Source organism: Ranitomeya imitator, chromosome 4 (genome assembly GCF_032444005.1).
Source record: "Ranitomeya imitator isolate aRanImi1 chromosome 4, aRanImi1.pri, whole genome shotgun sequence".
Lineage (NCBI taxonomy): Eukaryota > Metazoa > Chordata > Amphibia > Anura > Dendrobatidae > Ranitomeya > Ranitomeya imitator.
Window position 1 is genome coordinate 631,363,149 of NC_091285.1, and position 27,514 is coordinate 631,390,662.

The 27,514-nt window shown below is 49.8% G+C and overlaps 1 protein-coding gene across 2 annotated transcripts; it reads right to left on the reverse strand.

The window, feature by feature from the left end:
• Nucleotides 1–2,732: 2,732 nt before the first annotated feature.
• On the reverse strand, nt 2,733–27,514 carry SLC20A1 (solute carrier family 20 member 1). Of its 2 annotated transcripts, none has more exons than XM_069766749.1 (11): nt 27,194–27,514; nt 15,144–15,765; nt 14,907–15,047; nt 13,726–13,811; nt 12,465–12,561; nt 7,831–7,950; nt 7,071–7,343; nt 4,639–5,200; nt 4,037–4,222; nt 3,713–3,797; nt 2,733–3,595 (listed from the first exon to the last, which is right to left on the reverse strand). In XM_069766749.1, the coding sequence occupies exons 2-11, from the start codon at nt 15,490–15,492 to the stop codon at nt 3,434–3,436; spliced, it is 2,061 nt and encodes a 686-aa protein (XP_069622850.1). In that variant the 5' UTR covers nt 15,493–15,765; nt 27,194–27,514; the 3' UTR covers nt 2,733–3,433. The 2 variants fall into 2 exon arrangements, with proteins under 2 accessions (XP_069622850.1, XP_069622851.1); XM_069766750.1 differs by lacking the exon at nt 27,194–27,514 and adding an exon at nt 17,556–17,621.

The window sequence follows — 27,514 nt, forward strand, 5'->3', positions numbered from 1 at the left end:
GGGGGTCTTATTGGACAGCTGCTCCTCTAGCTGCCCCATCCATAGATACATAGATCTGGCCACTGAAGTGGTCGCAATATTAGTTTCAATCAGGGCTGTAGAGGCCTCCCAAGCCCTTTTAAGGAGTATGTCAGACTTCCTGTCCATAGGATCACGAAGGCTAGAGGAGTCTTCGAAAGGTATAGCAGTCTTTTTTGTTACTTTCGCAACCGGAACGTCAATTTTAGGGATCTCCTCCCACAACTTGACATCCTCAGGATCGAAAGGCAGGCGACTTTTAAAGTCACGAGATAACACAAGTCTGCGTTCAGCATCCTTCCATTCCTCCAATATCATAGCCTTAATATGGTCACTAATGGGAAACACAGTCTGGTTTCGTGCCACAAGACCCCCGAACATTAAGTCCTGTCTGGACTGGGGCTTAGCAGTGTCTTCGACCTGCATCGTACTCCTGACCGCCTGGACCAGTTCATCTGTCTCTTCGGAACGGAAGAGGTACTTTCTTGCCCCGGTCCTGGTTTTCTACGGGAATCTCTCCTTCCTCCTCTGAGTCCCTAGGCTCAGAACCTTCATCCGATGAATACTCTGGCTCCTCCTGCGCCTCCTCTTTCCTGGCCCGCTTGCGACCAGCTATGGGACTGGAAGGCCGAGAATGTGATAGGCTGGCTATAGAAGCCTGTACTTCCTCCCGGATAAGGGATCTCATCTCAGTAAATAGTGATGACTGCTCATCCTTCATGATTTTAGACGTGCAGGAGTCACAGAGGGTCTTGCCATGGGAATCTGGAAGTTTGATATGGCATACGGGACATCTGTAGCTTTTCACCGTGACCTTCCCAGATTTTTTTAGTCTTGACTGGGGGAGCAGCGGGGTTTCCCTTATCCTAGACAACATAAGATGGGAGAATAGGCTAGATGGAACGAGGGATTTCCTGTATACAAGGGGTGTACTGCCCAGGGCAGGCTTACCCCCTCCTCGGCGTTTCTTTCTTCCATTGCCTGTAGCAGAATAGTTGAATCCTCCTCCACAGGTGCAGGACGCTAGCGCAATAGCGACCGCTCTGTCGGCTTTCTCCGCTGGAGCGTTCTGCTTTACTGCTCGTGGAACACCACCGGAAATGACGTTCTGCCGGCTCTGATGAGACCGGAAGTGACGCGACTCTGAAGCGTCCGAACCAGCGCTCACTGACGAAGGGAGACGCTGATGGATCGTCGCCGCGTCCTAAACCGAGAGCCTCCCACCGGGAGGAGCGGTTCGATTCCGGAGCCTCGTCCGCTCCGGGCCTTTGGGGTAGAGGGACTCCCCACCGGGGAGTTTCGACCCTGGGCCGCTTGACAGGAGGAAGGTTTGGAGGGCCCGCCCGATCCTCCTGAGCCCGGTAAGCCTGCTGCTTCTCTGCGTGTGTCCCTCCGTGCAGGGACAGGAAAAACACTGAGGTTCGGTGGGTGGAACTGGATATTTGAACTCTCGTGTGATTCCTGTCCCTGCGAGGAGGAGGACGTCCTCCGGGGTGCTGTCAGGAGGGACGTCCTGGAAACTAAGTTTTATTCACCATCCTTTAGATAAGGATTTTTTTTTTTTGCCCTTTGGTAGATATTTTGTGAATACTGCTGCATTGACACCTAGAGACGTGGGACCATTGGGTTAATACGGTCTCCTCCTAGTATAACCTTCAGTCGTGTTGCTAAACCAGATTTCTGGATCTGGAGAGCGGCCGCTGCTGCAAAGCATCACTAATATCTGGAGGAGCGTTGTATCTCTACATTGGGGCTTCTGAAGGAACCGTGCAAGTTGCCGCACGGAAATCTATAAACTCAGGGGTTCAGATGTAATCCTCAGGAAAGTGGAAAAATCCCTAGTATGGATGGTGTTCTTAGGTAACGTTCACACTAGCGTTATGCTCATTTGCGTCGGGCGACGCAGCGGCAACGCATGCGTCCCTATATTTAACATGGGGGACGCATGCGTGTTTTTTTTGTTGCGTCGTGCGACGCATGCGTCTTTTTTGCCACTAGCGTCGGACCAAGAAAACGCAACAAGTTGCATTATTCTTGCGTCCAAATTTCGGCAAAAACCGACGCATGCGTCGCAAAACGCAGCGTTTTTGCGTTGCATCGCCGACGCAGCAGCGCACAACGCTAGTGTGAACGTAGCCTTACATAATCCGCTCTGCAGATGGCATCCTCCAGAGTGGAAATGTGGCTTCTGACAGGACTGACGCAGATTGGGGAGAAGTTATGCATGGGGTCTTTGCTGCCCCTAAATTAATTCACCATGTCAAACCAGTCACCTGTATAAGGACTTCGCTTACCCAGACATGAAGCTTTAAATGTTTTCAGCTTTGATCTGGTTATAGATTAGCCCAGTATCGGCAACATATACCAGTGTCTTCTGTCCCAACATCTGGCAGGAGGCACATGTACTGTCAGCTGAGCCTGCCGATGTGTGTGGCTGGGGGCTTCACTGTGGCTATAGACAGAACTGGACAAACAGGTCAGATGCAGCCGAGCAGTACGACATGTGAACCTGTCGCAAGGACCAACTCATTATGCCGCCCGCCATGTACTGGGTGATACATTGAGGGATAGAATTCTGATCAGTACAAAAGTCAGTGATGACTTTAGAACGATGGGTTTTCTGTTTTTACAGCATGGCTGCAAGCAAGATTGGTGTTACTGCAGAGCTGAACCTAATTACTGAGTAATAACAATGACCATTCTGCACAAGTTGGTGGTGGACTTAGTGCTTTAATTTGACCTCACCAGTAACAAAGTTAACAAACCAGTGAAATGGACACTATGCAGGACAGGATTCCCCATTTTGCTCCTTAGTTACTGGAACTGCACTTTTAGCTGGGGCCTACACATCCCATATAGACAGCACATCCTCAAAAGATTACATCGCTTAGATTCTTTATTAAAAAATAAAATCATGGACTTCCAGATTTTAAGATGAAAATAAAAAAAATAATAAAAGTCTAAAATCTAGACCTGGCTGCACTTCGCCCATTCAGTGAATGGGGAAAAAAATTAAAAAATGCTCCTGCGAGATATGAACAAGATGCTCAGACATTTACAGTGAAACTGAGAAGGCCGACACACAAGCAGGTCTATGTACAGAGAACATTAATACTGAGGAATGATCAGTACGTGTATACAGGTAGATTGGGTTGATTTGTAGTATTCTAGCGCATTAAAGCAGTTTTACAGCACAAGGGAGAAGCGGAGAGAATCCTGTATAAGCCAATCTTCTACTCCTCCGTTATTTCTACCCATCCCTGACAGAGCGGACATATTGCATATTTCAGGTCTGTTATTTCAAGCCTCTCGTTCAGGGACGGTCTGCTGCATCCTGTTGCATTGCACCGATGAGATATGTGCGGTGGATATGGAAGTCCTGAGTGGAGATTTCAGATAAGCAGGCGATTCAGGATCATACTCTTAGGATTGCGTACTTGAAGAGCGCCATGATGCCAGCGCTGATCAGGCCTGAAATTGGCACGGTGACAAACCAAGCAAGGAAGATATTTCTGAACAGACGCCAGTCCACAGCCTTTTTGGATCGGAGCCATCCGACAGATACAACAGACCCAACCTGAGGGCAGAAGAAAAAAAAAAAAAAAGGTTGTCATCTCATACTGCAACTACTCCGTGACTATAGGTAGTGTCCGAAGACTCGCCAGGCCGGGGGCGCACAGCTCGCAACACTCACCTTACAATGTGTCGTACTGATGGGCAGACCAACATTTGAAGCAATTACGACAGTCAGTGCGGATGCCAACTCTATGCTGAAGCCACTGAAATATAAAGATGTACAAGTGGTTAACTTACAAGCCAAGGTTTGATCAGATTATAATCTATGTAAAATATAACGCATAATGGTAGAAGGAGTAAATTATTAGATAAGGTTTTAGACAAGGAGTAGTTCAGATTTGTATACATTTCCAAAATGAGAGGCTTAGGGTTTTATTCCTAAATTTCATGCCATCTTTTCCTAAATTTCTTCAAAACTTTAGCTAAAGTTTTGACTGATTACCTTGAGGGAGTAATGGGGGTCAGATCTTTGCCCATAGTCTGGATAACTCTTCGTCCCCAGACCCAGAGACCAATACAGATACCAATTCCTCCATACAGGAGCAGCCAAATAGGGGTAGCAGCCTTAGAGGTGACATCTCCAGTCTCATAAACCAGCCACAGAGCCACCAATGGGCCGATGGCATTGCTGCAAGGTAAGAGAAGAACGTCAGTAACCTGAAGCAGCAAGAAAAGGTGGATGCAAAACTTGTACACGGCAGCTAGGGTACAGTCTGGCCCCGTTCACATGTCCAGCAGTTATTTGCTTTGGGATCATAAATAAAAAAATAAAAATAAAATTGAAGTCTGTGGGAAGCTTTTTGATTAGCAATGCCCATGTCCATAATACTTGAAGGGCTTTAAGACCCCTCTTGTAAACACAAACTAATAAGTTAAAAATGAAAACCAATATGCGTTTTTATACAGATTCATTATGTTAATACTGGATCTGTTACAGTTAGATGATAAGTAGACATGTGAACACACGAGCTCATCTCATGGACCACCGCAGCCCACCTCTCCCCAGTCTAAAGGACAATTAATAGCCTTCTCGCGCCAACTGACCTGACATCATTTCCACCATGTGCAAAAGAGCCAAAGCAGGCAGTGAGGATCTGCAAGAACTGGAACAGCTGAGACACCTCGGGCTTGTCTTGGTCATGCCATTCTTCTAGCGAGGAGTTGCTGCTTTTCCTGTCTACAGCCTCTTCTGTGCCGCCTTCTTCCTGTTCTTCTGAGCTAATGGGCTGCTGTGTGTCTGCCACGGCATTACAATAACTGGTGTAGCTGTCCATGCGAGTCCTCTTCTTCCCATCTGCTCCGTGCCAGGTTAGTTTCTCAGCCTCCTCTGGGCGAGCCTCAGCCTCCCTGTGCCGGAAGGAATCTAGCGGCATCCCGCAGATGGCCATGGTGTACGAGGTGTAGCTGTTGTTGCGGCGCAGCGGCTTCTCACCAGAATCTCCCATGCAGTCGCCCACTTTGGCCAGATGCAGCTTGTGCAGAAGCTCTTTGTACAGACCCGAATCTTTGTGCACGGTGTGATACTGATAATGCCCGCTGGAGTTCATCTGGTTGCTAACTGTCTGACTGAATTGTACATGATTTCCATTTGGCAATCGCACAGCTCCTAAAAAAATAAAATATATATTAAAGTTTTTAAAAAGTTTAAAAATAAAGTTACAACAGCCACCGAAATTACTCAGCAGATGCCGGGTTTAATGTGCGGACAGGGTAATGATTACAGGTTGAAATTAAAGGGAACCTGTCACCCCGTTTTTTGAGATTGAGCTATAAATACTGTTAAATAGGGCCTGCGCTGTGTGTTCCTATAGTGTATGTAGTGTACCCCGATTCCCCATGTATGCTGAGAAATAACTTACCAAAGTCGCCGTTTTCGCCTGTCAATCAGGCTGGTCAGGTCGGGAGGGCGTGGTGACATCGGTGGTTCTTCCTCAGCTTTACGTTGGTGGCGTAGTGGTGAAGACACAGCGCGCGATCTGCGCTGTAATCCCTTGCATCGGTGGGGGCGGCCATCTTCCTGGGGCCGCGCGTGCGCAGATCGAGTGCTCTGCTGCACGGGGCTTCAGGAAAATGGCCGCGGGATGCCGCGCGTGCGCATTAGAGATCGCGGCGGCCATTTTCCCAAAGCCGAGTTTGCATCTCGGCTTTGGGAAAATGGCCGCCGCGATCTCTAATGCGCACGCGCGGCATCCCGCGGCCATTTTCCTGAAGCCCCGTGCAGCAGAGCACTCGATCTGCGCACGCGCGGCCCCAGGAAGATGGCCGCCCCCACCGATGCAAGGGATTACAGCGCAGATCGCGCGCTGTGTCTTCACCACTACGCCACCAACGTAAAGCTGAGGAAGAACCACCGATGTCACCACGCCCTCCCGACCTGACCAGCCTGATTGACAGGCGAAAACGGCGACTTTGGTAAGTTATTTCTCAGCATACATGGGGAATCGGGGTACACTACATACACTATAGGAACACACAGCGCAGGCCCTATTTAACAGTATTTATAGCTCAATCTCAAAAAACGGGGTGACAGGTTCCCTTTAACACACAGGACTGCAGGTGGCACCAGAGGGCAGCCATGACGGTCATGCCTTATCTGGAGGATGTTCTTGTTGTAAGAGCAAACAAGCCGTCAAGTGACTTCACTTCATTGTGGAAAGTTGGTGAAAGGGAACAGTGTCACATTACAACGAGTCCATTCTAGGTCATGGACCACAGAAATGTGGGGTGGAAGAATTGCTATTACAAGAATTTGCAGCTTCTGACTTCTTTCCAATGAAGTTTTAAAAGGCCTGAAAAACAAATCCCCAATATCATCCTGAGTGGGTAGCAACTCAGAAGCCGATCAGCTAATGACCATGAACGTACACATGCGTGCTCAGTCCTGCCGAGTGTGCATGTATTAAATGGGAAGAAAGGGGACACCTCACAGCACTATATCCCAGAAGAGGCGCCAACATGTTTATCTGTACTTCTTACATCTGCCGGGAGTATTCATACCACCCCCCCCCCCCCCCATACAAATTAGAGGGTCATGTAATGCATATAGCCAACCTAAGGGAATTATGGCCATCTACAAGGACAAAAATACACAGAAGGGATTGTATACCAGACTATAAAAGTAAATGTAATTTCTTCTGTCACATGATGGGCAATGTGACAAAGGCTGCAAACAAAATCCTTGGAGAGGAGGGTGGATTGTAAAAATGCAGTGGAGGGTGAGAAGTTTACAGGTTTCGTAGACCTGTAGCTGCAGTAAACAAAACCTCTGATCTCCAGGATAGAAAAAAGTGTAATCGCTGCAGAGCAATTCATAAATTCATAGGTGCCCACGCCACAGCCGGGAGCACCGCCGCCACAGCCGGGAGCACCGCCGCCACAGCCGGGAGCACAGCCGTCACGCTACAGCACAACTCAATTTTTTGCAATACAGCTGGGAGCATTAAATTCTGAAGATTTCCTCGTGCTAGTCCACTCACCGTTTACGGCCTGGTCAATGTTGGTCTCCATGCTCTGGGATTTCTCCCTCTCCAAGATCTCATCAGAATCCCCCATCTTGAATGTTACTGTTCGCTCTTCCGCGGCACGCAATGGCACAGATACCAGGTCCAAAATAGGCACCTTGGTTTCTGCAACAACACCGCAATCCTCGATAGGCAGTTTGACATCTGGGTCCGGCCTCAGTATGCGGCATTCATCCAGGTTCTTCTTGTCCATCAAGGGCGATTCTGACGGGCTGGATTTTATTTCACCTGAGGAATAGGAGAATGCAGAATGTTGCTAGTTATAACTCAATTTTAGAGGGGGATATCACTCCCTACCACCCCTTTTAGATTGCATTCTGTGGTGGGCCATCAAGGAGACCAAGACTGATCCAGCACAGATCCTGACAACAGCACCATCAATCAGATCCTGGTGTGAGATGTACCCGAGGCACCAATGCCCAATACAGACCCCTGCCCCTATTCCAGAGTGGTAGATTATAGATCTAGGATGGATTCGATCTGCTAAATGCAACAGCTTACAGGACAGGTAACGAGGATGTCTCAGGAGAACAGCTAGAGGCGCTGGGCCGGTCAGACTGGATAAACATCAGTCTTTTTACCTTACATGCACATGACAAGTTTCTTCTCCCCCACCCCATCAGGCCTTTAATTCTGGACTGGAGTAATCACAAGATAAAGCTATAACTGCGTTCTCACCGTCAGCTACATGACAATATGGAGGGGAGACACTTACGTTCTATTTTCTTCTTCATTCTTGGACAGATGAAAAACCACACGACCAGGGCACAAATCACAGAACAACCCACCGAGATCAGGATGACGCCCCACAGGGGAATCTTGTCAAATCCAAGCACTAGAAAATAAAAAAGACAGATCCATATGAAAGCCATCCATTATAGCAGAGCCTTCCAAATGAAAAGGAGTCCGCAGCACTGGAAGCCAGAGGTCTTGATGAAGCCACGCGGCAGATGTCTCCATGTGTGTAATCAATGCTTTAATGAGCGTCTTCCTCCATGAGTCAGTATTAAGAGATTAATGAGACTTAAGGACCACTGAAGCAGTAGATCTAAAGAGATTGTCAGACTGTAAAATGATATAACGTGTAGAAGTAGGTATACAGTGATCCCAAAAAGTGAAAAAGCCATCCAGGTAATGTCTGGGGACTATTGTGGCCATTCAACAAGCCAGCCTCATCTACCTAGCCCCTTATAATAAAAAGCAAAAAAAAAAGATATGCAACACATGTATTTTATAGGCACAGAAGGATTAAAATAAAAGCAAATTCCCTTCCTAGAACCTCTGCTGAACCAGAGGCCTCCACCAGCCACGAGTGGTGTCTGCCCACACAGAAGGCACAGCAGTGATGCAGCAGCAGTCAGGCGGGTGACTGGAGAAACATCCACCTGACTGCTGCTGTCAGATTACAGGTAGCAGCAATGCCAAGACTTCTGAATGGGCAGACAACTTCCAAAGCAGTGTGCAATCTCTGTGTGCCCTCATTTTTATTCATTCTGTGACTAAAAGAAAAGCGTTGAAAGAAGTCCAAGTCCGGTCAGTATATCCTGGAGGGGAGCACTCACCCCTTTAAGGCACCACTCCAGCGTTCTGTTTTAATTTCCCCACTGGAGTGGTGTCACTAATGCAAGTTCCCTGCCTCTAGTATCCTACTTACCGGCCGTCATCTCCCGCTCGTGGTGACCTGCCGGATGGGGAGCCTGAAGTCTACGAGAGCCAGAACAAGGATGGAAGAATTAGGCCATGTTCACACCTTCAGTATTTGTAAACCAAAACCAGAAGCGGAACAGTCACAGGAAAGACTATAGTAGAAACACGTCACCACTTCTGGATTTATCACCCACTCCAGTATCTGGAATGAATGTGTGACCATGGCCTTATACCTTGTGACCGTTCCTTCCCACTTCCGGTCAGTCAGGAGTTGGAGCGGCACAGGACGGCAGCTGTAATTATATTCCTAGGAGCGGGGAACTTGCATTAGTGACACCACTCCAGAGGCGAAATAAGAACGCCAGAGCGGCGCTTTAACTATTCAGCGTTTTTCATCATCACAGATCACGGGAGTGCCAGGGCGCACCGCTCCATTCTAACGTCTCCATACCGTCCGCTACCAAACTAGTATTACCCATCATGCCTATGGGGAATCCCAGCATGAAGCGTCTATGACAGTGTGCTCCTATAGTGCAGCATGAGAGTCATTACGGCTGATTGGGTCCTTGGTTTGCCATGTGCCTGTCAGGTGTGAAAGTCTTGTAGGGCAATGTTTGCTGTGACAAAGGGTGTTAAAATTCACCCTCAACAATGAGCCAGTAAAAAAAAAAAAGGACAAATCTTTAGGCCTCAATGGGAAACTTTGAAGGTCTCGTCATACAGGACAAGTAGCACAGTGACTTTCCACAGAAGATCTGCAAGGTTTCCCATTAACAGCGCTGTGTATGAGAACAAGTCGTGTCATCTACATCGAGGATAGACAAGTGTTACAGCTTGGAGCACTATGCAGCGTCAGTGTGAACGCATCCTTAACTCCCACCACCCCTTTATAAAAGCTGCACCAGTTTTGTTGTGACTTGTTCCCCTTATCACCACACAGCTGTGACTATATGCCTGACAGTCTTCAGGCTGTAACCCAAGGACCAGCATGTCCCACAAGAGCCGCCATCAAGGCAACCCAACATTCAGCCACGACAGACTCGGAATAACTTGCAGGCATCACGTTTCTGCTACGGGGCAGACTGGACAAATTCCACCAATGTCATCCACTCCGCTGACAACCAACACCAGACACATGCCGTCTGGCCTCTACCGGCTGTCAGCTCATGACTTACATGGAAGTGTGCTCAGCTGCTGACCAGGACGACTGAATGAAAAGCTAAAGCCGGAGACAAACCAATATGTCCGTCCTGGCCTCACTCACGAGGTCCAGCTAATAACCCTCAGTGTAATCCGAGCATGGCAGAAAAACTACACACTGGCCAGCAGGGCTCCTTTCCAGAGAGCCATCATGAATAACCTGAAGTCACCGTCCGGTTGGGATCACCAAACCATAGGAAGAGCGTTCCCTTCTGTTGGCCTATTTGGCACCACTTATAATGCAGGTAGAAATGCCCCTAGGTCTTAATTATTTACACTTGTAAGCTAGTTAATGTGCTCGTCCTGAAACAGTCACTAAATGTACATCTGATGTAATCCGGACAACGTGGAAGAAGATGTACAAAGTTCTTCAAAAAGGGGTTACCCAATAGTAGGTACCGTAAATAATGGGATTAACAAAAGAATAATTGTATCATGCAAAAATTCTGCAGCTGTAAGGCTAAGTGCACACGTTGCAGAATTGCCACGGAAATTTCCGCGGCAATTCTGCAACTCCTGCCGCGGGTATATCGCATGCGTATTCCCGCTAAACACTAGCGTTTTGCCAGTGTAATTAGCTTGCAGAATGCTAATGTTTTCCAAGCGATCTGTAGCATCGCTTGGAAAACTGATTGACAGGTTGGTCACACTTGTCAAACAGTGTTTGACAAGTGTGACCAACGTTTTACTATTGATAGAGTGTTAAAAATAATTAAAAAAAAATAAAATCACAATATTTTCACCTTCTGGTGTCCCCAGGCAGGCTTCCTGCTCCTCGTGATGCTCCGGTCCCAGTAATGCTTTGCGGTATGACCCCAGATGACGTAGTGGTCTCACAAGACCGCACATCACAGGTCATTTTCGCAATGCATTACTGGGACAGGAGCATCGCGAGGAGCTGGAAAGCCTGCCGAGGGACGCCGGAAGGTGAAAATATTGTGATTTTTTTTTTTTTAACAATTATATGGTACCCAGGGCCTGGAGGAGAGTCCTCTCCTCCACCCTGGGTACTATCCACACATGAGCCGCTTACTTCCTGGATAGTGGGCATAGCCCCCATGCGGGAAGTAAGTGGATCAATGGATTCTTATGTGTGCGGAATCCCCGCGATTCCACACAAAGAATGAACATGCTGCGTTTTTTTTCTGGAATGCGATTCCACCGTGAAAAATAACGCAGCAAGTGCACAAAAACTGCAGAATGCATTCTAAAAATAGGATGCTTAGTGTATGCGTTTTTCTTCAAGTTTTTATAGCGAAAAAACATGAACACATAGCCTAACTTTACTTTGGCCCTGGGTCATCTAGATTGGCGTTTGTTCATGCTGGAGTCAGTCGTGTGTGCCCCTAAGGCTAGGTTCATATTGCGTAGTGGGTGTCCGCTAATGGACTCCGTTACATGGCCCAATTGTCACAATTAACGCTATGTAACGGTTCAGTCAGCGCACTCATTGACTGCAATGTGCTAACGGATCGCTAACGTATGCCTTTTTCGGCATGCGTCAGCGATGTACCGTTAGTTTCAGACGGACCTCGAACGCTCCATTCTTCGCTAGCGCAGATCGGGCATCTGCGCTAGCAGGATTGCCGAACGCAATCCCTTTTGGGACATCGCGTTAGCGCAATCCGTTAGCATATCCGCTAAACGGATTGCACTAACGCAATGTGAACCTAGCCTTAATGGCTTTTTCAGCCTCCACTGATGTATATGGCAGAGGATTAGTTTGTCAACTGAGCTTAGCCACAAGATCCCCCATCTAAGACAGCCTCCCCCACTTCAAAAAGAAGGCCGGGACCTTTGGAAAAACGCCAGAAGTCATACTCTGTTCAACCCTAGCAAGAAGGGTTTGATCAAAACGAGGCCTTTGTGTTTAATCTTAAACTCGCCATTTTCGGAGAAGCTCGTTTCCATTCAGACTGCAAAACCTCATCTGTAAGTAGTAATGTTTCTCGACAGGTCGTTAGGACCTGTGGTTAGAGGATCACTTCCCCTCACTAACAAGCAGATCTCTTGAAAATGGTGAGAGATTAAGATACAAAACAGAAAGACGCGCGACTTTAGTGGTCAATGACAATCCCTTCCAGTGAACAGGTCCGGTTGGGAAATCATCAGTCATCTTATGGGCACTGCAGGGGAATTATTCCCCAGGCTTGAGCAGAATTAGGAGGGCAAAGGAGGGGGTAAAATAAAATAAATCAGGGTCAGGGAGGGGGTGTGTGAACTCTTCTGCAGGATCTTCATAGCCATCGATGGTGGGAAGGTAGGGGAATGGCTCTGCTGAAGGAGCGGGGAGGAAATGGCTGCAGTGATGCCGCCAGGTTGGTTAACTAGTTAGGTTAGAAATGTCAGCATACACTAGCCTGCAGCCTTCTGTAATGGGCTCAGGCCAGCAGACTTCTAGAAGATTTCAGTCCTGCAAAGTAAAAGTAGTAAATTGTGGATTTAATAGCGGGCTCGAGAGCAAAAGCCAAAAAGACCTAGTGACGTGTAAATTGTACTCACGAGGTGCGCCGGTGTACATGATGGAGAACAGGTTTATGCCGATGGTGCAGGCGTAGAAGACGGGCAGGGCACGCAGTCCATTGGGTACAGGGTCAGGCTGCAATAAACAAAACATGTCAGCATAACTCAGAATAGAGGCTAAAATACCGAAAAAAAAGGGCAATAATCGGTCTCATGGCTGTACCTAGCTCAGAGACCAGAAACAGAGACCAGAAACAATCAGGTATATAATACTATCTGTATATAAAGAGCGGATCTGTCCTTGTGCCGATGTCTGGGCTAAGTGTGCCCACATACAGCAGGGGCACAAGGCATCGCTTCCCCATGTGTCCCCTCACCAGTGAGATAAGATGGCGGCAGCAAGTGTACGCTCATACTGGGAAATGCTCATAGGAGGCACAACCTGCATGGACTCACATCGCAGCCCGTTCATGTCACAGGGCGGCAGCGCCAATGTTTAGGATGTATATGGGTAGGAAAGATGCTGGCTGGCAGGGACGGAGGACAGTCTGCACACCGCACCATTTAAAGTACTTGGATCACTAATGATTAATGTGCTTATGCACAGCTTCAGCTTTGCAAGAAAACAAACCTTAGAAGCGGACTGTGCATGGAGAGTTTATCCTGAATAACTGCATAATTGGATTCACACGATAAAAAAAATTATATAAAAATATAGGACCAGAATTCATAGTGCACCACACTAGACAAATCTGCATTATAGATAGATTCAGTCACATTCCCACTACATGTCGTAAGTAGATGAATATTACAGACACTTGGTGCAAAGATTACAAAATGATGCAATCGCTTATATAGTACTTTAGACATAAAATCTAACTTCCCTATCAGTATGTTTTTGGAGTAAGGGAGGGGGGGAAAAAAACAAAAAAAAACACCAGGAGGAAACCTACGAAAACATACAAAGTCCATGCAGATGTTGTCCCTGATGGGATTTAAACCCAGGACCCCAGCGCTGACAATATGGTACAGCACGTGGATTACAATACAATGTTTCAGCATATTATTTTCTACAATAATCCAATGTTCTCATTAGTAGACCCTTTCTCGCAGTGTGAAGCATACAGCACATAGTCCCAGAGCCGTCTGGAGCCAGGTTATGCACTCCTGCGCACTATCCCCCCCGCACCACACATTGTTCATCTCTTGTGCTGCAGACTCATCACTCATGCAAACAAACTTCTTTCTGCAAAATATTACACTATGTAGCAAAAAGTATATGGAAATCCTGACTCCTTACCTTACGAAGGATGAACATTCTGACGAGGAAAAACAGAAGAGCAGACATGATCCCGGACAACAGAGGGGAGACGAACCAGGACAGCACTAGTAACAAACAGAAAAAGTTTATTGTGCACCTAGATTTTTTTTTTGTTTGCTTTTCCTACATGACAGAAAGGAGTTGTCTGGTAGGATATTGGCCACGTATCCTGATGTTTGACCTATACTGAGATCACTGGGGGTCCGACACCCAGCTCTGATCAGATGTAACCGCAAATTGAGCCGAAAGAGCTCTGCTCCCAACGCGTTCTTGTGCCTATTGCCAAAAATTACAGCTCTGCTCAAGTGACATTATGTGAATGGAGCTCAAATTATTAAAAAAATAAAAATTTCTGAAAACCCTCAAATCAGAAATACAATGCGGCTTTACCCTCGGTGAATATTCTTTGTGAAGCTTACAGAATAACATTAGCCCAGACATGAAAGCACAGGCCTGGACAGATTTAAAGGTCATGTGTAGCCGAAGATTAGCAAGCAATTTGCTGGCATGAAATATTTACGAAGATTAGTGCGTACAATTATTTTCCCCCTCAAAGTCGTGTAAATGTCATGGGAAGATTGTATGTCGACTACTAGTTCCTTCGTGAAGTTAATTTTTTACCTCCGATACCACTTGTATAAGGATAAAACTTTACAATGCGTCATAAATGGAAACAAACCATCTCCACCGACAATCTAATCCGGCCGTCTGGAAGTTTAGGGATTATTCGCCCACAGTATAGGGGCCACAGAGACGGAACCATGATCTCGAGATGTGGGTAGACCCCCAGTATTCAGCAAGTCATACCCCTATTCTAAGGGTGTGGAAAAGTTTTGGGGGTTTTTTTCTCCCTAAAAATGCACCATTCTTCCAGAAGAAAGGCATCTCAGAAAATGACCAACCATACCACCCAAAACACTGGCCATAATACAGAATTTTATATGACCCCCAAAACATGTGAACATTACAAAAAGGGGGATGCAACGTTTCCTGCCAGTCAAACAGTGCTTTCTTTCACTATATATATAAAAACCCCACCCCCCCCCCCCCACCCACCCTTCGTGTCCGTACGAGACGCGGCATCATGTGTTGCCAGTTTCCAAAAATCATTTGGCTCTCGTCACCCCAAACGCCCACCCAAGAGGTGATCCACGACTTACCGATGCGAAGCAGCTCCGTCCACTTCACTCCTTCCTGTCCTTTAGCCACCAGAGAGAAGCCGATGGTGGCGCCAACGATGCAGTGGGTACCGGAGATTGGCAATTTCAGGAAGGAAGCTGCGAGCTGCCATACAGCAGAACCTGAAATAATGCAACATGGCGAGCTCAGAATGCCATAACGGAGATAGATTTTGGTTCTTAATACCGGAGACCCCTTACATACCCATTCATACTTACCAAACATGGAACTGATGGAACCGGCCATTAGCAGCTCCTGGGTAGAGTTGTACATCGTGACGTCGATCAGTCCTTTCCGGATTGTTTCACTCACTTTAGCGCCCAAGAGAACGGATCCGACGGTTTCAAAGATGGATGCCAGGATGCAAGCTTGTCTTAACGTCACCACACCAGAGCCCACAGCCGTGCCAAACGAGTTTGCTACATCGTTGGCACCGACCGAGAAAGCGAGCACAAAGGCTATGATAAAACCCACTATCAGCAACCAGAGGAAGGCGGACATGGGACTCCCGTCGAGGAGGAGGCCGGGGGTACTGGTAACGTCGCTGAAAACAGTTGTTGATTCCATGATAATTATTTTTTTTTGGCTCAATGTGGAAATAGATTAAAAAAATAAAATACTATGTAAACAAGAAAATACGAGGTATGAAAATAATTCAATAAATTACTATAAAAAATTAAATATGCAGTAAACTGATAAAGGGCCGAGAGTCTCGGTCTAAAGTCTTTGCTATTTGCTCTGTATAGAAATTGGCTTTTTACAGTTCCTTTGGCTCTGGTGGGTTAGAGGTGAAGAAACTTCCATGGTGCAGAAGACAAGGAATCAGGCAGACTCTTCATTCTGTAAGACGAGGAGGAAGGCATTAAAGACCGGACAGACAAATCACTGAAATGAGGCCGGATCACATGCACGGACCTTTTTATGGGCATTTGGGCTTTCGCTTGGCATGGCAATGATAGGCGTGTGCTCCATTTTGGCTCCACTCAGGGCCATATTAGGTATAGGAAATGACTGAAGGGGATTAACAGGTATATTGGGGCTATAAAAAAGCCAATGACCCCAATTTGACAAAAAACAGGCAACTGAATGAGGTGCGGCCCTTCATGGGGGGAAATTAGAACATCCTGTAATTAAACAATATCATAAATGAGAAGCCAGTATGTGCCAAGACTGGAGATGCCAGGATGGGCGCCCATCGGGGGGCTCAGAGCTGTCACACTCCGTCACCCATGGGGGGCACCCCCTGTGCACCGTGGGTAGATGTTACTACATAGCGAGGAGAGGCAGAATCTGACAAGCAAATCCTTACTGCAAAACGGGCAAGAATCAGATGGCCGCGAAATACTGTCCAAGTACGGAGCGCGATCTCCAGCCTGGCCGCAGGTCTGCACTGTCGCCTATACCCCAACAGACGCCAAAAGGGCACGTCCCCTCGGTGTACAGGCACCAATGGGGCGAGATGGGTGTATGCACAGACATGGCAAGCACAACTCAACTATGAACACTAGGGCTGCATGTGGGGCATCGCCGGGCACCGTCCTCCCTGCCAACCAGAGATTAAGGCCGTGTTCCCCAAGTCCGGTCCTCAAGAGCCACCAACAGGTCATGTTTTCAGGATTTCCTTAGTATTGCACAGGTGATAATTGCATCACCTGCACAGGAAATAATTCCGTCACCTGGGCAATACTAAGGAAATCCTGAAAACATGACCTGTTGGTGGCTCTTGAGGACCGAAGTTGGGGAACACTGGATTAAAGGGTTCACCAACCACTGACCCCATCCCTGCCCATCACTAGCACACCTAGAAGAACCACAAGAGCCAAAATAGCCGCTAGCAGAGCTGCCCATTGGCATTCACTGTGGTTAGTGACGGATCTATGGATGTCAGTCACAAGTTACCTATACGCCTCCATAACCATGGCCGCTCTACACCTATGAAGAACCTGCCGGATTTACTCTAATCTCTGAACTCCAGCAGGAATTTACAGCAGTTGTATCCCACGGCCCACCGCAGAGTGACCAACACTGCAAGATCAAATAGTCTCCTCTGTAGCCCCCCATACATTTCACCAAGCCAGACCACCGGGTACATGCCATCGGTACAGGGCAGGAGGGGGCACCACAGCTCCCAGCAAGGGTCTTAAATGGAGACTAATCACCTTTAAATGCAAAATCAATGTAACCCCTTCCCGTTACATGACACCATGCAGCGGTGTATGGAGGGAGCAGGAAAGTGTACAAGGTATAGGGCCGCACTCAGTATTTGTAGGAAGGCGCCCACATGGCACCTATAGGGCTGTTCTAGGGTACAACACCTAGTCCGAGCGGTCAGGACATGCTGGGAGTTGTAGTTCTGGAACCACAGGTTGTAGACCTGGTCTGAACTGTGTAGTGTAGAACTAAAAGTCTCTGCACCTGGAGCCCATAGTAAAATGGAGGCGAGGACGTCTACCAGCCGGCAGAGAGGGCACATCCTGGGCACCACCTCCCAGAGACCCACAGCAGCCTAACCCCGAGGGGTGCAAGTTACCGCTGGCGCACTACAAAGCTCAGCATACGGCTCCCCGCCTCCCGTGTCACCGGCTCAGTCAGCCACACGACCTCCCTCCACACAGCACGGAGCTCCTTACCGAGGACCCGCAGGTGCCGCCGCCGTCTCTCCCGCTGTCAATTCCCGCTCGATTTTGCACAAAGGCGCTAAAGTGAAGGAGGAGGAGACAGATGGGCGCCAAAGCGAGGGAGTTCAAACAAGCCAGTGATGGCGGAGGAGGAGAGGGAGGCGACTGAGCGCGGCCATTAGTGTATACACCCGCCGCCTATACATAACCGTGCCCGCTGTATACACCCTCAGCACCAGCAGTATACACGGCATATGCCATACAATATGCCCCAACGGAACACCTCAGGGCAGCCTGTACCAACACAATCTGCCGCCATTACCTCACCACTCAGCCCCTGCAATAATGGGCTTTACTTCATCTGGTTATCCCATCTACAAGTATCAGCATACAGCTCTGTACATGGGTATATAATCAGTGGGGCAGTGAATATACCGTGTACACTCCCCCCCCCCCCCCCCTCACATCCCAAATACCATGTACACTCCCCCCTCACATCCCAAATACCACATACAGTCCCCCCTCACATCCCAAATACCACGTACACTCCCCCCTCACATCCCAAATACCACGTACACTCCCCCCTCACATCCCAAATACCACGTACACTCCCCCCTCACATCCCAAATACCACGTACACTCCCCCCTCACATCCCAAATACCACGTACACTCCCCCCTCACATCCCAAATACCACGTACACTCCCCCCTCACATCCCAAATACCACATACACTCCCCCCTCACATCCCAAATACCACGTACACTCCCCCCTACATCCCAAATACCACGTACACTCCCCCCTACATCCCAAATACCACGTACACTCCCCCTCACATCCCAAATACCACGTACACTCCCCCCCCATTCCTCAGATCCAAAATACCACATACACTCCCCCCTCACAGCCCAAATACCACGTACACTCCCCCCTCACATCCCAGATACCACGTACACTCCCCCCAGCTATATATACACCAGTTAATCACCTCCCAAAATCTGTAGGGCCCACATACACCCCCATAACTTTCCACCAGCTGGCAAAGATCTGCCTCCTGTATGATGTGCTCATCAATGGAGACATATACAGCTCTGGCAAAAATTAAGAGACCACCACATGTAAACCCTGTCATGGGCGCCCAATCTCCAAACCTGAACCCCATTGGAAACCTCTGGAATGTAATCAAGAGGATGATGGATAGTCACAAGCCATCAAACAAAGAAGAACTGATTACATTTTTGCCAGGAGCTGTGTGAAAGACTGGTAGAAAGCATGCCAAGACACATGAAAGCTGTGATTAAAAATCATGGTTATTCCACAAAATATTGATTTCTGAACTCTTCCTGAGTTAAAACATTAGTATTGTTGTTTCTAAATGATTATGAACTTGTTTTCTCTGCATTATTTGAGGTCTGAAAGCACTGGTTGGTTGGTTGGTTGGTTGTTTATTTAACCTTTTTTTCTTTGTCAGAAAATAAATACAAAATGTATTGCTTGGAAACTCAGACAGAAGTTATCAGAAGTTTATAGAATAAAAGAACAATTTACATTTAATCCAGAATATGCCTATAAAGAGAAAACTCAGAAACTGAACATTTTGCAGTGGTCTGGTTATTTTCGCCAGAGCTGTCCATACATTTAGTCCAGGTGCACGTTTATAAGTCTCCGTAGGACATATGTGGAGACCGCCTGCACACGTGCCAAACTCATCTGCTGAAGTGTCACCTAGACGTGGGAATCGTGTCATCCGGCCATTACTGCTGTATTCACTTTTTCCCCCTTTTTATAACAAAGTCCTTTTTGTCTCCGCTAACTTGCTCTTACTGGTTCAGAGGAGCCCACCTCCCTGGATTTCCACATCAGCCCTGTGGGGAGGTGCAGACTATGTGTCTAGAGGAGTTACCGAAAATACCCACAAGATCCATACACTGTACACGCTCACACGATACGGCTTCACACCTCCATTATGGGGGGGCTTTTATACCCTTGCAGACAAATCAGGATAATCAACGACAATTTTTCGTAGAGAAGAGCGCCCGGTGTGACAAATTAGCCAAACTGGTCAAAAGTCTTGTTTTTTTTTACCACTACATGTTGCCCCATTTTCATCTATGGGGGTCACCGCCACCAAGTGCAGGTGTATACAGCCCACAGAATAGCCGCCACCTGCATGTACACCCTCCGACCTGCCCCAGTCCCCCTATTTTGATTGACAGCTGTGATTTGATAGAGCCAGAAAGTTGTATAGATTGAAAACAAGCAGGGAGGGGAAGTTGCACTTAAACGTTTGTCCCTGCCATGGTGCCCGGAGCGCCTGTGCTTGGTTTGAACAGTCATTCTGTGCCGACAGTCATTTTAAAGAGGAGTCCAAATCCCAATGATGGAGGCAGCACTGTTACTGCCCATCAGTGAATTGGCACACGGGCGCTCCTGTGATGACATTGGGTAGCCAAGGAGACTTTCCAAAACCCCAGCCCCTCCGATCCACACGGTCCGGGCTGTGATCAGGACGTTCCGTTCCACAAGTAACAGTTCCCCTTTCCTAGAGTCATAGTCCTACTTCCAATAAACATGTGCCACATTGTTGCAAAATCTCCACAAACAACATAGCTCCTGGCATCTTACAGCCGTCACCAGCCAAGTCCGCCCTACACTATGTAATAAACATAATTAACTTGTGCTGAACCCGTCCCTGCCAATCTAGAGTTATGAGGGCAATAAAGGTGGCACATCTCTGCCAAGATGAGAAAAGCGACATTTATGAGGATTATTTCTGCCATAGACACAGATCAGAAATCATCAACACAAGATTCTGGAAATCTCAGCCAGTGTTATGCAACCAAAAGCCGGGCAGGTCCTGTGTAGGGTACAGACGGTCAGTGACCGCCCCTCCATGGATAGGTCTTTATCCCAGACACCTACCGAAATGTTAACGCCAAGCATCTACTGCTCTATTAAAGCCGGGAGCCACCCAGCGCTCCCAATACTAGGGCTATACACACTGGGGCTTACCGCAGCCGCGACAGTCACAAAGATTCTACATTGCTTTTATATTAAGGGCATTTTTTGGGGGGGCGAGGGCGATTCGCAAGTTGCACGTGACTCACTTGCCATAGACTTCTATACAAGTCTGCAGCTTGTCTAACGAAAGCAAGTCATTACCTATCCAAAGGACAGATGATGACTTATCGATCAGTGGGGTCGGATCACTGGGACCCCACACCAGGTAGAAAATATATTTTACCCCAATTACCATATGGAGTGGCGGGCATCTGATCTGCTGCTCCATTTTGTAATGAGTGTAAAGGTTCACTCTAACAGGAGAGTGGCAGGCGAGTGCAGCGCTCGGCAGCCACCCACGGAATAAATGGAGCAGTGGTCAGCTTTGAAATAGTTGTGTGACGGCAAGTTGTACGAATGTTTTGGTTTTTTTTGGACACATGACTTGTCTGAACTTGTGTTGAGTGGCTTTCTCTTTGCTGTGTAGCCCCCCCAACCTAGATGTCGCAGCTGCCCGCCTATTGTTAACGCTCACAGTTTAGCAGCGCAGCCAATTAACAGTATAGCAGGGAATCCGGAATCCATTTTCGATGGTGCAGCAGAAAGTCAATGTGACTTTTAGGAAGAGGTTCCAGCACCATTTGTGACCCCACCTAATGTCTTCTAGTAACAAAGAGTCGGTGACATTCATGTTATACAGTATGGGGTCCAATTTTGTATTTTTTTTTTGCAAACCCAGACAAATAGGAGACATATGAAATAGGAAAGACTAGTGCATAATACCCCTCCCCTCGTACCAGGGGTAGGAGCAGTTTTCGGAGTGGGGTGAGGTGAATAACATGGGTCCGAGTGCAGTAAAGGCTCGGACAGCACTTGGGCCGAAAATCTGATCATGTGAATGTAACAAGTTATGGGGCCCTTACCAACCAAAGCAGTGAGACTTGATTTTACCAAGCAGGGGCCCCACTAACACCCCCTCTATACGGACATCATCATTCAATGGGGCTGATCAGTGGCTTTTCAGGTCAGGATCACACTATATAATAATAATAATTTTTATTTATATAGCGCCAACATATTCCGCAGCGCTTTACAAATTATAGAGGGGACTTGTACAGACAATAGACATTACAGCATAACAGAAATACAGTTCAAAACAGATACCAGGAGGAGTGAGGGCCCTGCTCGCAAGCTTACAAACTATGGGGAAAAGGGGAGACACGAGAGGTGGATGGTAACAATTGCTTTAGTTATTCGGACCAGCTATGTAGTTGTGCGGGACGCCTGACGATGGGCACAGAATGCCAACATGTGTAGGCGATTGGGACCTGGAATACCGCGGCATGCATGTTGGCAGCCAGCGAGAAAGATACCCTATGACAGCAGCGCCCATGAGCGACCTAGGTGCGGCTACGGATGGACGACTGCCCCTCTGCATGGCCGTGCATGTATGAGCAGGTGATTGGCATGTGTCGTGTTGCACCACGCAGACCTCGGCATGCATCGCAGACACCGTGTGCTGCAGGGTGGACTCAGAGGCTGACTCACTGCTGCTGACGACATTTCCTCCATTGCAGAATCCCTCCTCCATTGCACAAAGCAGCAGCAGCCGGCTGAGTCTGGATGCCCCATTACTCACAAGCGGCGCCCCCTCCCATACTGATCACTAGGTGCCTCTCCCAAGGCCAAGACCATGTGACTGAGACAAAGGGGGCAGCACAGCGCTAATTCATCACATTACTGTGTGCACCGCAGGACAGGGAAAGTGCCCTTCAGTAAAGGGAGAGTCTGCGGCAGAGGGACAGGGGCACTGGCCGGTCACATCCATGGCCCAGCAGAGGAAATTGTTGAACTTCCTCGCGGGAAGGGTCCTCTCTCCTCCTGTACCAGTTATGACTTGTATTGTTCAAGATTATTGTACTTGTTTTTATTATGTATACCCCTCTTCACATGTGAAGCGCCATGGAATAAATGGCGCTATAATAATAAATAATAATAACTTGGCTGTGCAGCTTCCTGCAGAGACATGCAAGGCCAATTACAGACTCCAGAGACTCACCCAGGGGACTCTGGAGCCCCCGGCAGATCTATTTAGTTCCCTTTTGGGCTGTCTAGTTCAGTGGATCGACAATTAGGGATCAGGAGGGAAGGTTGGCTCTTTTAGGGCGGACCGCATTGTGCCCTGTGGTTGTACACAGAACCCTTCCCTTTGTCTTTTCCCATCAATCGGGTAAATTTGACAGATTGCAACAACTACGGAACATCGACCGTTACGGAGAATTGCAGATCGTTGCGTCTACCTTTGGAGCAGCAGGGGTTAACGGCCGACAGGTTTCCAAGTCACAAGCTACTGGTTAAAATATAACCGTTCAATGGCGAGGAGGCACTATGAAATACCCACCGCTATCAGACTGATAAAGTGTCTAGTCACCAAAACCCGTTATTAGCAATGGCCGATCCTTAATATCCAGGTGGGAAGTCTAATGGGCATCATCGGGGGCCCAGAGACAACGCTGCGCCCGGGGGGCCCGGAGACACCACCCAGCTTCTGCCACCATGAGCTCACAGGAGCCAGATCGGGACCTCCGACAGTCAATGCGGGGTACAGAGACAGCCGCCACTAGAGTCAACCTTGTCCTAGATGTGCCAGCAATGAACGTAGGGCTTGTTTTACGAGCTGAGGGGTCCGCATGCCCCCTCTGCACAGTACACAGGTCAGATGGTGTGCACAATCCATCACACCACATGGCCAAGGTCATCAATGTGCAGGGGACACCACAGCCAACAGGAGATTTCCATGGACAGAGTTAAAGGGGCACTCGGGTAGGAAGACGTTCTATCCCTGACTACAGGATAGATCAATGGTCAGAGCCCGCTGATTTAGGACGGAGCAGTAGTGCGCATGCTCGACCGCCGTGCCGTACACTATGGGGCTGCTGGAGTAAGCGCAGCATTGTGCCCTCCAGAGAGTGAATGGAGCGGCGGTCTGCACACCATTGTAAGAGGGATAAAGGCGCCTCGTTCTGACAATCAGTGCCCACCCTCACTCCCCAAGATTTAGGAGAAGTAGTGTTACGGGAGCCCAACTTCATGTCCCACTAGCAGAAGATGAGCGGGAAGGGGTTAAGTAGGCGAAACAAAGTAGATCAGTTTCCTAAAGTCAGAGGAAGGAGCGTTCCAGATAACGCGGCTCCCATCACACGCCCAGCAGCAGACCCCATTACCGTCACCCAGCAGCAGACCCCATTACTGTCACCGACCACCGTGACTCCCAGATATCCCACTACAGGAGACGGGATCCAGAAGAGCCCCATGTAGGAGACGGCGTGCCCCCGGCCTCATCCCCAGCAGCCCCTCCAGTAATCCCTGCTCAGGAGGACACCACGTGTGCAGCCACAGACAGCTGGCAGATCACAGGGAGGATCCTACACCAGGGGGCACTGCCAGCCGCCAAATACAGGGGGCGCTACAGCCACAGACATCTGGCAGATCACAGGGAGGCTCCTACACCAGGGGGCACTGCCAGCCACCAAATACAGGGGGCGCTACAGTCACAGACAGCTGGCAGATCACAGGGAGGATCCTACACCAGGGGGCACTGCCAGCCACCAAATACAGGGGGCGCTACAGCCACAGACAGCTGGCAGATCACAGGGAGGATCCTACACCAGGGGGCACTGCCAGCCGCCAAATACAGGGGGCGCTACAGCCACAGACAGCTGGCAGATCACAGGGAGGATCCTACACCAGGGGGCACTGCCAGCCGCCCAATACAGGGGGCGCTACAGCCACAGACAGCTGGCAGATCACAGGGAGGCTCCTACACCAGGGGGCACTGCCACAGACAGCTGGCAGATCACAGGGAGGATCCTACACCAGGGGGCACTGCCAGCCGCCAAATACAGGGGACGCTACAGCCACAGACAGCTGGCAGATCACAGGGAGGCTCCTACACCAGGGGGCACTGCCAGCCGCCAAATACAGGGGGCGCTACAGCCACAGACATCTGGCAGATCACAGGGAGGCTCCTACACCAGGGGGCACTGCCAGCCGCCAAATACAGGGGGCGCTACAGCCACAGACAGCTGGCAGATCACAGGGAGGATCCTACACCAGGGGGCACTGCCAGCCGCCAAATACAGGGAGCGCTACAGCCACAGACATCTGGCAGATCACAGGGAGGCTCCTACACCAGGGGGCACTGCCAGCCACCAAATACAGGGGGCGCTACAGTCACACATCTGGCAGATCACAGGGAGGCTCCTACACTAGGGGGCACTGCCAGCCACCAAATACAGGGGGCGCTACAGCCACAGACAGCTGGCAGATCACAGGGAGGATCCTACACCAGGGGGCACTGCCAGCCGCCAAATACAGGGGGCGCTACAGCCACAGACAGCTGGCAGATCACAGGGAGGATCCTACACCAGGGGGCACTGCCAGCCGCCCAATACAGGGGGCGCTACAGCCACAGACAGCTGGCAGATCACAGGGAGGCTCCTACACCAGGGGGCACTGCCAGCCGCCCAATACAGGGGGCGCTACAGCCACAGACAGCTGGCAGATCACAGGGAGGATCCTACACCAGGGGGCACTGCCAGCCGCCAAATACAGGGGGCGCTACAGCCACAGACATCTGGCAGATCACAGGGAAGATCCTACACCAGGGGGCACTGCCAGCCCCCAAATACAGGGGACGCTACAGCCACAGACAGCTGGCAGATCACAGGGAGGCTCCTACACCAGGGGGCACTGCCAGCCCCCAAATACAGGGGACGCTACAGCCACAGACAGCTGGCAGATCACAGGGAGGATCCTACACCAGGGGGCACTGCCAGCCGCCAAATACAGGGGGCACTACAGCCACAGACAGCTGGCAGATCACAGGGAGGCTCCTACACCAGGGGGCACTGCCAGCCGCCAAATACAGGGGGCGCTACAGCCACAGACATCTGGCAGATCACAGGGAGGCTCCTACACCAGGGGGCACTGCCAGCCGCCAAATACAGGGGGCGCTACAGCCACAGACAGCTGGCAGATCACAGGGAAGATCCTACACCAGGGGGCACTGCCAGCCGCCAAATACAGGGGGCGCTACAGTCACAGACAGCTGGCAGATCACAGGGAGGCTCCTACACCAGGGGGCACTGCCAGCCGCCAAATACAGGGGGCGCTACAGCCACAGACATCTGGCAGATCACAGGGAGGCTCCTACACCAGGGGGCACTGCCAGCCGGCAAATACAGGGGGCGCTACAGCCACAGACAGCTGGCAGATCACAGGGAGGATCCTACACCAGGGGGCACTGCCAGCCGCCAAATACAGGGGGCGCTACAGTCACAGACAGCTGGCAGATCACAGGGAGGCTCCTACACCAGGGGGCACTGCCAGCCGCCAAATACAGGGGGCGCTACAGCCACAGACAGCTGGCAGATCACAGGGAGGATCCTACACCAGGGGGCACTGCCAGCCGCCAAATACAGGGGGCGCTACAGCCACAGACATCTGGCAGATCACAGGGAAGATCCTACACCAGGGGGCACTGCCAGCCGGCAAATACAGGGGGCGCTACAGCCACAGACACCTGGCAGATCACAGGGAGGCTCCTACACCAGGGGGCACTGCCAGCCGCCAAATACAGGAGGTGCTACAGTCACAGAGCGGCCACAAATATATATACACATATATTCACCACTAGAATCCCTACTGGGACCCCAATACTTAGGAGGAGGAGGGTCTACTGAGGTAAACGCAACTGAACATACTACACTGTGGAGGGCCCAACATGCTACACCATTAGGGGGGGCCCACCATGCTACGCTATTAGGGGGGCACACTACACTATGGGGGCCCACCATGCTACGCTATGCTATTAGGGGGGCACACTACACTATGGGTGCCCACCATGCTACGCTATGCTATTAGGGGGGCACACTACACTATTGGGGCCCACCATGCTATGCTATGCTATTAGGGGGGGCACACTACACTATGGGGGCCCACCATGCTACGCTATGCTATTAGGGGGGGCACACTACACTATGGGGGCCCACCATGCTACGCTATTAGGGGGGCACACTACACTATGGGGGCCCACCATGCTACGCTATTAGGGGGGCACACTACACTATGGGGGCCCACCATGCTACGCTATTAGGGGGGCACACTACACTATGGGGGCCCACCATGCTACGCTATTAGGGGGGCACACTACACTATGGGGGCCCACCATGCTACGCTATTAGGGGGGCACACTACACTATGGGGGCCCACCATGCTACACTATTAGGGGGCACACTACACTATGGGGGCCCACCATGCTACGCTATTAGGGGGGCACACTACACTATGGGGGCCCACCATGCTACGCTATTAGGGGGGCACACTACACTATGGGGGCCCACCATGCTACACTATTAGGGGGCACACAACGCTCAGGAGGATGGATGGTGGACATACCGCACAGGTGTGACCCGGAGCCCAGCCGGCACATAGCGGATCGCACATACAGATCCCATATTAGACATCGGGCTATTCGGGCTTTTACCACCGATAATTACGGTAACCCGATCGTTATTCCTAAACTTGTCCGATTATTATCGATCGTCACCAGTCAGCGGATTGTCCGTACACCACAGCCGGGGACACTCACCACTGTGTGCCGGTAGTTGCAGCTCCGCGTTCCCGCCGTCGGTGGAGAAGCCGGTTGTCAGATCTGCCTGAGCGCCATATTAACAGCCGTGACCTCGTGTGCGCAATATTATAAGATCCCAGAGGGGGAGGAGCCTGCGCCCCGCCCAGCCGTCATTCATTCCGCTCCGGCCTCCCGGCACCGCTCGGTCGGAGGCGGGAATTACCGGCTGCACTCATCTCCCAGAGCAAAGAGGCGGCAGAAGGAGAGATGAAGAAGCGGCCACCGGGAGAGGGAACAACGGGGAGCACCGAACACCGGCGGGACAAACGGGGAACACAT